Raw genomic sequence first — 9,653 nt, 5'->3', positions numbered from 1 at the left:
TTTACTGATCCTCCTGGAGGTGGGCAAGGAACAGCAGTTGACAGTCTGTTGTAAACTATCGCCTGTTTTTATCGAGGTGGATTGGGGGCGTGTGTGTCCCCCAAAGACAGTTGAGGCAGTGTTAGCATCGGCCTCTGCTGCATTGACAACATTCCAACCCTGGGGTCAAGCTCAGTCAATTTGCACTACGCTTCTGAAAACTGAAGTGTTGGCATTGTGTTAAACTGAAGAAAAGACATAATTTTGAAATTGAATGTAAATTGTTTTAATTTAAATTCAACATATTTGCACTAAGACAAGCAAGTAGTAATCATCAGAACTGGGAAACATCAATTCAAACAAACAACAGAAAAAAAATACATTACCAGACTCCCTTTGCATTGAGATCCTTACTGTCTAATCATGCTTGTACATATATTCTTTCTAAACTTGGTGTTAAAACATGTTTATCACATACAATCTAACAAGTTTGCACTTGCTTTCAAATGACTTCTCCATTTGTAAACTGGCCACATGTGATTTAGCTCCAGCACTCTCAGTCCTTGCTACAATGTGATTTCCTCTTGATGACAAACAGCTTCTGTTTTGGTTAAACGTAAACATGTATTTGGTATAAACATTATTTTCTGATAGGAAAGTTGTTCTTGTAGAGAGCTTTGTACTGATGTTATCTTTTGCCCTGCAGAATTGACAGGAATCCCATACAAATGGCACAACAAATGCTATACAGAGTGTTTTACAGCTTAGAGTTGCTGAAGGCACTGTGGGTCCACTGAGCAGCAGACATGACCATTCTGGAGGAGGACAAAAAGAAAGAATGAGAGAGGCAGCTGGATAAAAGTCACATTGCAAATCACAACAGCCCCATGCACTTTCAGACTGAAATTAGTACAGATACATAAATATAGCAAAGTCATAAAACAAAATTCTATAAACCTACTAAACCAGGGCAATTGGGACGTAGTGGTAGTGTTCCTTCCTCTAAATTAGGAGGCATTTGTTCAAGTGCCACCTGCTCCATCTCTGAACAAATTCGGGAAAAATCTGCATGCAAAAGCAAAGGGGTTTGTGGCTCTGTGGTAATGTCTCTACCTCTGAACTGGGAGACCCAGGTTCAAACTTGACCTGCTTCAGTACTGTGTGATAATATCTCTGAATAGATTGATGATCTATAGATGTACTAAACTCAAGCTAAAACAGACTCGAAGGGTCCACCAACAACAAGTTGCATTTATATAGTGCTTTGAGGCTGCGAAGTGTCCCAAGGCACTTCACATCAAACAAGATGAGACAGCCATCATCCTCACCAGATATACAGATAGATGATTAAAATTTTGTCATAGGAGAGATTTTACGAAGCATGTTAAAAGGAGAGAGCAGTACAGGTTTTGGGAACTGTTCCAAGCTTATGCCGTGCGGCTAACAATAGCAGGATCATTAAAATTGGGGTTGTCAAAGGAGGCGAGAATTGAAACTGCGCAGATATGGCGGTGCAGTTATAGCTCTGTGAAAGGTGGTAGTGTTGGGGAGTGGGAGGAGGGCATGTTGGATTTGGAGGGGCACTGGGAATTGATGGCTGAGGCTACGAAAGGCTCTGAAAACTGAAATAAGAATTTTAGGACTGAGGCATGTTTGTTTTGGGAGCCAATGTAGGTTGGCAAACACACGCATGTATAGTTCTTGCAACAAGTGCAAAATACTGCGCAAAATTTCTCCACAGATGCTGTCAGATCTGTTCAGTGTCTTTAGCAATTTCTGTAATTATTCATGAATACATGTGCCAGAACATGGGAAGCAGAGTACGAAGGAAGATGGGGGACTAGCAAGAAAAGGTTAAAATCATCAATCTTAAAGGTGACAAAATTACAGATAAATGTTTCAGCAGCAGATGACCAAAGGGAGGGAGACATGTCAGGCGTTGAAAGCTGTTAACCTTGGTATTGTTTCAGAGGTAGTAGGAACTGCAGATGCTGGAGAATCTGAGGTAACAAGGCGTAGAGCTGGATGAACACAGCAGGCCAAGCAGCATCATAGGAACAGGAAAGCTGACGTTTCAGGCCTAGACCCTTCTTCAGAAAAGGATCTGAAGAAAAGTCCAGACACGAAATGTCAGCTTTCCTGCTCCACTGGCGCTGTCTGACCTGCTGTGTTCGTCCAGCTGTACACCTTGTTATCTCTTAACTTTGATAATCTCATGGATATGTATTCAGAAACCCATCATAATGTCAAGGTTATGGTCTGTATTTGAAGAATTGTTTTGAAGAAGCGTTGCTGGGCCATTAAATATTAACTCTGCTTTCTCTCCACACCTGGTACGTTTTTCCAGCAATTTGTGTTTGTTTTTGATTTCCAGCATCCATTCCTTGTTGTTTTATATGAGGTCTGTACCAATGGTTTGTTAGTGGTGTCAAAAGTTCAAGCTAAAATTGAACAGAAAGCAAAGCACTGCAGATGCCCAAAATCTGAAACCAACGCAGGGAAATGCTGGACAAACTCAAAAGGTCCAGCAACATCTGTGAAGAGAGAAATTTGTATGTGAGAGGTTTTCTCTCTCCGCAGATGCTGCCAGACCTGCCAAGTTTCTCCAGTATTCTCTGTGCTTTTTAAAATTGGACAGAGCTGTGTCCTAGATCTAAAATGAAAAGTTGTCCTTTTGCATATTGTTGAAATGGATAAATATTAAGAGATTTTCATTGGGGTAGTAATGAGTATTTCATGCTCCTGTTCTATTCCAGGGTCAGTGTGGAAAGCCTGTTCCCTTGCCCCTTAGCTTTCAGGTCAAAAGTCACATTACACCAGGTTATAGTTCCCACAGATTTATTTGAGATCACAAGATTTCAAAGCACTCCCTTTGTTAGGTGAAGCTATCAGCACACGAGATTATTACAACTTCCTGATAAGAAACCTAACCCATTCATTTTGTAAACCATGCAATAGACACTCAATCATGAATTCTGCTCCACTTATTTAATCTGCCGACAGGAGGTTCGCTGCACTGTTTCCCTGAAACTTTTAAGGCAATTGAATGACACTTTCATTATTCAATTTTGGCTGGTTGTTTTCCATGGATGACATTTTCCCAGTTACAACAGTGTAGAAATCATTGTATTCGATATTGTACTTGACAGTCTCCTTCTTTTGTCATTCCTCAAACTGTCAATCTTACTCCTAATTAAATATTTATCAGGTTCTTTCAGGTTAAAACAGAGATATAAATGCTTATTTTTTTTTGAGGTGGGTCAATTTCATGTATCCAATATGGAAAATAATTTTAACAGTGATTTATTAAACACATAGTCAGATATAGATGCATGAGCCAATTGCCTTAGAAGCAGAACTTCCTGTCAATTAAAGAGATTATTAATTACATACTCTGAAACATTAAATGATTGAAATGATGTAATGACCTCATTAAATCTGTGCCATAATGTCATATTCTGTGTTATAATGGCTTCACACCAAACAAATTTCAGGTTGCAGAGTTTTTAATATTGATTAAGATCAAACTAGAAGACAAAGATCTATGATAAGTGATAATGGGAACTGCAGTTGCTGGAGAATCCAAGATAACAAAGTGTGGAGCTGGATGAACACAGCAGGCCAAGCAGCATCTCAGGAGCACAAAAGCTGACGTTTCGGGCCTAGACCCAACATTTCTGATGACAAAGATCTATATTTGTTTAGCATCTGAAGAGAGAAAGCAAATCTACAGGGGTCTCTGTTTAACAAATCTCCTACTTGTACTTACAAATGCAATCCCATTACTGAGGTGTAATTTTAAAGATCCAATAGATGTACTTTTCCTGCCCTTACAAATGGCTATAATATATTGCCCTGCACTGTTTTCTGACTTGTGTAGAGACAGACCCAGGAATGGAACCTGTTTGTAACCTGGGAACTGCCTGTAAAGAGACCAAGGAACTACATTATGCAATTTCTGACTGGATTACAATTCCATAAGTAGCTAATCACATTTCTGTAACTTAATAATCAATTGCAACCTTTTAATCTGCTAACCATAAACTGGAACTAAGCTACGTGGTATTGAAGAAAAAATATATTCTGAATAATGTTGAGGAAAAATAATCATTACATTGATCTAAATGTTGAGAGATTTTAATACTATTATGTACACAAAATTTCAGTCTTATTTTCTAGTAATTGATTACTTTTCACTTAAAAATAAATTTCATTTTTACAGTTGGGCCATCATCACCGACAAATAAGTGCTCTGTCATGCACCTAGTTAGCAGCAAAAATGCAACAAAACTGCTACCTACCTCAGAATACATATTGTGAAAATAATGCCAATACATGAACATGATTTGGATCCTGTAATATAATCTGTGGTTAAGATGATAGTTAAATGTTAAGCTTATAACATACCCGAGACCTGACCTCAAAGAATATTACTTTTAAATTATGCACACATTGGTGGTTTAATAAAACTAAAATAATTTTGTCCTACATATATCAAGTAAAATAGTCTGCTTTAATTTATGATGGAGGGGTTGACAAGGAGATATTGATCTATCTGTAACAAATGGCTCGGCAAATATCAGGTGAATAAAACTTGACTGAAGACCCTACTTTGCCTGAGATCCTTATTAAAGATTAATTATTCTCCAGGTCCAGATACTGCAGAAAGTCATTGAAATAGCACAGACTGGATATGTGCATTTGGACTGTATAGGAAAGCTAACACAGTAGATTCTGTGGGAAATACTTGGAAAGTTGAAACTTCTGATGGGCAGTTCCCCTGCCTCTGAAACCCTCTGGAAAGAGCCCCTTAAAGTCTGAGAGATGAGATGAGACCGTTTATACATTAATAGCTAACCAGGAAAGGTAAGAGGATTAAAAACCTGGATGTGAGTTTGCCTGCTTCCTATTTATCTGTTTAGGTTCCCTTGGGTTGGTGATGTCATTTCCTGCGTTGGTGATGTCTTTTCCTGTTCTTTTTCTCAGGGGATGGTAGATGGGCTCCAAATCAATGTGTTTGTTGATGGAGTTCCGGTTGGAATGCCATGCTTCTAGGGATTCTCGTGCGTGTCTCTGTTTAGATTGTCCTAGGATGGATGTGTTGTCCCAATCAAAGTGGTGTCCTTCCTCATCTGTATGTAAGGATACGAGTGATAGTGGGTCATGTCGTAGTGGGACATAGCGTAGGGTCATAGCGGGACATAACACCAGCGCTTCATCGGAGGGTCACTGATGATGTTACCTAGAATGGTGACGAAACGTCTGAAAACTAACCTTCCAGCTCAGCGAGCAAACTCACATCCAGAACCTCAACCTGAGCTACAAATCTTCTCAAAACTCGCTAGATTAAAAACCTACTCTAAACTGCTAAACTGACGCCTGGGCTCACCGCTGACTGGCCCTTCCCAGCTAAACCTCTTCTAACCTCACCCACCTGGCATACCTGAACCACTTGGCACACTATTCCTCTCAACTGCCTGGTACACTATTCCCCTCACCCACCTGGCACGCTGCAGCCGTCACCCACCTGACATGCTATTCCCCTCACCCTCCTGACATACTATTCCCCTCACCCACCTGGCACACTCCAGCCCCTCACCCACCTGGCACACTGCAGACCCTCACCCACCTGACATGCTAATCCCCTCACCCAACTGACATGCTAATCCCCTCACCCACCTGGCATGCTCCGGCCCCTCACCCACCTGGCACACTATCAGCTCAACCATCTGACACAATATCCTCTTCAGTCACCCAGCATACCAAATCCCCCTCAACCACTTCGCAGATTAGCTCCTCAAATAACTCCAACCTTAACACCACACTTGGCTTACTTTAACATTTCACAGGAGCTGGCAAATTGATTGGGCTGTGCCTGCTGGGCTATTTAAATTACCAAATACACACATTTACTATTCCAAAATGTGATGGGTTATCTCCAAAAATCTCCTCTACGGTTGGATTCACAGACTCCTGGTCAGATTGTACAGGTGTCTCAATTCAGGAATCACTAACTCAGAGTGAGTCATTTTTAATAAGGTCAAGGTAGGAAATAGGGTTTCAGTAGCTAATTGAAAAATATAGGCTGTTGTCTTTTCAGATATTGAAGGATTGATTGCAGTTTCCTGTTTGTATTTTAGTATGCAGTGTTTGTAAATTTTCACTAATTTTCTGTCTTTTGAATGCAAACATCTTGTCTGGCACTGAGGCAGATGGAACTATTTCAAAGAAGTGTCAGGAAATTCTCCCTGGTCACCCTCCCAGTATTTATTCCTCAACCAATATTATTAAGGCAGAGTTTTGTGTTCTTTGACCTAGTGTGAGCGAAGGAACGGCAATATATTTCCAAGTCAGGATGGTGAGTGGCTTGGAGGGGAACTTGCAGGGGGTGGTGTTCCCATGTCTCTGCCACCCTTGACTTTCTAGATAGAAGTGGTAGTTAGTTTAGAAAGTGCTGCCTGAGGATCTTTGGTGAATTTCTGCAGTGCTTCTTGTAGATAGTACACACTGCTGCTACTGAGTGTCAGCGGTGGAGGGAGTGGATATTTGTGGATGTAGTGCCAATCAAGCGGCTGCTTTGTCCTGGATAGTATCGAGCTTCTTGAGTGTTGTTGGAGCTGAGCCGTTTCAGGCAAGTGGGGAGTGTAAGGAGTTAGGTTACTTGCTGTGGTATTCCTAGACTCTGAACTGCTCTTATACTGTGTTTTTGTAGCAAGCCCAATTGAGCTTTTGGTCAATGGTAACGCAGGATATTGATAGTGAGGGATTCAGTGATGGTAACGCCATTGAATATGCAGCGAAAGTAGTTAGATTGTCACTTATTGGGGGCGGACATTGCCTGGCAGTTCCGAGGTACCTATGTTACTCATCACTTGTCAGCCCAAGCCTGGGCATTGTTGCAATGTTGCATTGGACATGGACTGCTTCAGTATCTGAGGAGTTTCAAATGCTGCTTGCTAGAGCATTTAAGAGGGCAGATAAAATTCAACCACATTGCTGTAGTCAGTATGGGGAAGACTAAGTAAAGACAGCAGATTTCCCTCCCATTACAGAATCAGTTTTCATGAGAACTGATTGCCATTGCCCTGTTCATCATCACTGAGATGAGCTTTCAATTCCAGATTTATTAATTGAAATTAAACTCCATAAGTTGCTGTGATGGGATTTGAACCCATGTTCCTGGGGAAATTGCCTGGACCCTGGGTGATTATTTCTGTGATATTACCAGAGGAGGAGGTGCTGTAGTGTATTGTTATTGGACTGTAGTAATCCAGAGCCACAGGCTAATGATCTAGAGACATGGGTTCAAATCCCACCATGACAGATGGCCTATCACTGGCTTTTCACATAAGCATCATAACCTAGTTGCAATCTCCTGCCTTTTCTCCATCTCCTTGCACACCATTTCTATCCAAATAATCATCCAATGCCCCCCTTGAATGCCTCAATTGAATTTGCCTCCACCACATTTCCAGGCAGTGCATTTCAGACCCTAACTACTCACTGAGTGAAAGTATTTTCTCACATCACCCTACATAATACTGTAGACAAGGAAATCTGACTTCTTTACCTGGCCTGGCCTGTATGTGACTGCAGCAAAAGGGTTGACTCTTAACTGCCCTCAGGGCAATTAGGGACAAGGCTATAAATGCTGGTCAAGCCAGTAATGTCAACATCTCATGAACAAATAAATTAAAAACACGTTCATCACAGTTTCCTCTATTACAGCACTGACTGTACTTCAAATGTTTTTGATTTGCCATAAAATATTTTATCAAAGGAGCTGTATGAATTGTTCCTTTTGGAAAAATATTACATTCTTGCTCAACCATTACAGACTGAGATTGAGAAGTGTTTCTGACTCACCTTGCATTGGCAGAGAGTACATTCTGTGCCATGTTTTATCCATGAGGATCCAGTAAAGCGGACCAGGTTAAGCTCATCTACGCAAGTCTTGGTGATATCATTGCGGATTTTGTTAGCTTGACAAGGATCAGTGATACATTGTGGGCAGCATTCACCCTCCGGGATTGCGCTAAATTCACAATCGATTTCTGGGCACAGCAGAGGCCAGCAGTCAACCTCACCTTGCTGATAAAAAAAACAAATAACAAAGAACACAGTTAAAAACCTAAACCATTGTACAATTGGTCAGAGTCAATATGAAGCAACACTTTGAAGTGAATATGAGCATCACATTACAAAGTCAATACATAGTGCCTTGTGTCACATCTCCTGTATATGTGAAATCAGTGGGAGACACATGGCTTATTACAGCGATGACTGGAATTATTGCTGGTCCAAATATAATCGATTGGAAAAAGAACACATCACTTGTAAATTTTGTAACTTACAACGCATACACCACCAAGAATCAATGTGCTTCCCATGCTGTGGTGAGTGATTTTGTCGGTTTAACTGTTTTGATCCATCTGAATTGATGGAATGCACTTTTTAACATTTTTTTACGGGATGTGGGTGTCATTGGCTGGGCCAGCATTTATTGCCCGTCCCTAATTACCCTCGAGAATGTGAATGTGCCTTCTGCATGAACTGCTGCAGGCCATGCGGTGTAAGAACACCCCGAGAGCTGTTTGGAAGGGAGTCACAGGATTTGAATCCAGTGACCCTGAAGGAGTGATGATCCAATTCCACGTCAGGACGCTGTGTGGCTTGGAGGGGAATTTGAGGATGATAATGCTCCTATCTACTGCCCTCATCCTTCTAGATGTCAGAGATAATGGGTTTGGAAGGTGCCGTTGAAGGAAGGGTAGAAATTGTATGAACACAGAGAATGATGGAGGAACACAGAGAATGATGGAGAAACTCAGCAAGTCTGGTGGCATTTGTGGGGAAAGAAACAGAGTCCAGTATGACTCCTCTTCAGAAACTGTGCGCACAACTTAAACAAAGTTCAACAGTGAAGTTTTACACCAGATTTTAAGGAATCAAAAATGGTTCTGGAGTGGAAATTGAAATGAACCCTCTCTTTCTCCAGGGATAAAACAGCCACAAATTGTATCCATTTAGCAATTGAATGGTCTTGAGCAGAACCTGAGCAGAATTTGGCACGCTGGCTAAATTGGCAGAGCCAGGTGAATGTCTCTGGTGGATGCCAGAAACAAGTGTGAGGGATTCTAATTTCCTAAAGACAGACAAAAAATTAATTGGGGTACAGTGAACCTGGGATGGGGTCACCCTGGTCAGATATTCATTACCATACCCTGCAGTTCTTCTTTTGGTTAAAAATAATGTGCTCTGGAGCTGGATGGACATAATTACTCCCCAACTCCTTCTACATAATAGTCCTTTAACTTGATTGAATGCTGCTGTATAAGGCAGGCAGTCCAGTACTGATATTATTTACTCACGTGGGTCATCTTTTTTCTTCATTCAGTCACAGGATGAAGGCATCTCTGGCTACAGCCAGTATTTATTGTCTATCCCTAATTGCCCAGAGGGCTGTTAAGAGTCAACCACATTGCTGTGGGTCTGGAGTCTCAGGTAGACCAGACCAGGTAAGAATGGCAGTTTCATTCCCCAAAGGACATCAGTGAACTAGATGCTTTTTTTTCCTGACAATCAACTAACAGTCATAGTTAGACTCTTAATTCCAGATTTTTATTGAATTCAAAGCCCACCATGGCAGGATTGCAACCCAGACATTGTCTGGG

The 9,653-nt window shown here is 41.2% G+C and overlaps 1 protein-coding gene across 6 annotated transcripts in view; it reads right to left on the bottom strand.

Annotated features, from left to right (window-relative positions):
* Nucleotides 1-241: 241 nt before the first annotated feature.
* LOC125460975 (protein kinase C-binding protein NELL2-like) overlaps nt 242-9,653 on the bottom strand; it is a 282,133-nt gene continuing 272,721 nt past the window's right edge. For 5 of the 6 annotated variants that reach the window (XM_059652561.1, XM_059652560.1, XM_059652563.1 and 2 more), the window contains 2 exons: nt 7,846-8,070; nt 242-794 (listed from right to left, as the gene is read on the bottom strand). In XM_059652561.1, the coding sequence (XP_059508544.1) occupies nt 744-794; nt 7,846-8,070 (276 nt within the window). In that variant the 3' untranslated portion in view covers nt 242-743. Of the gene's footprint in view, nt 795-4,672; nt 5,112-7,845; nt 8,071-9,653 lie in introns of those variants that run through there. The other variant, XM_059652562.1, reaches the window with a different exon arrangement.

This window comes from Stegostoma tigrinum, chromosome 18 (assembly GCF_030684315.1).
Source record: "Stegostoma tigrinum isolate sSteTig4 chromosome 18, sSteTig4.hap1, whole genome shotgun sequence".
NCBI lineage: Eukaryota > Metazoa > Chordata > Chondrichthyes > Orectolobiformes > Stegostomatidae > Stegostoma > Stegostoma tigrinum.
The sequence above is the reverse complement of the archived record's forward strand: the minus strand, read 5'-3'. Positions and strand labels throughout refer to the sequence as shown.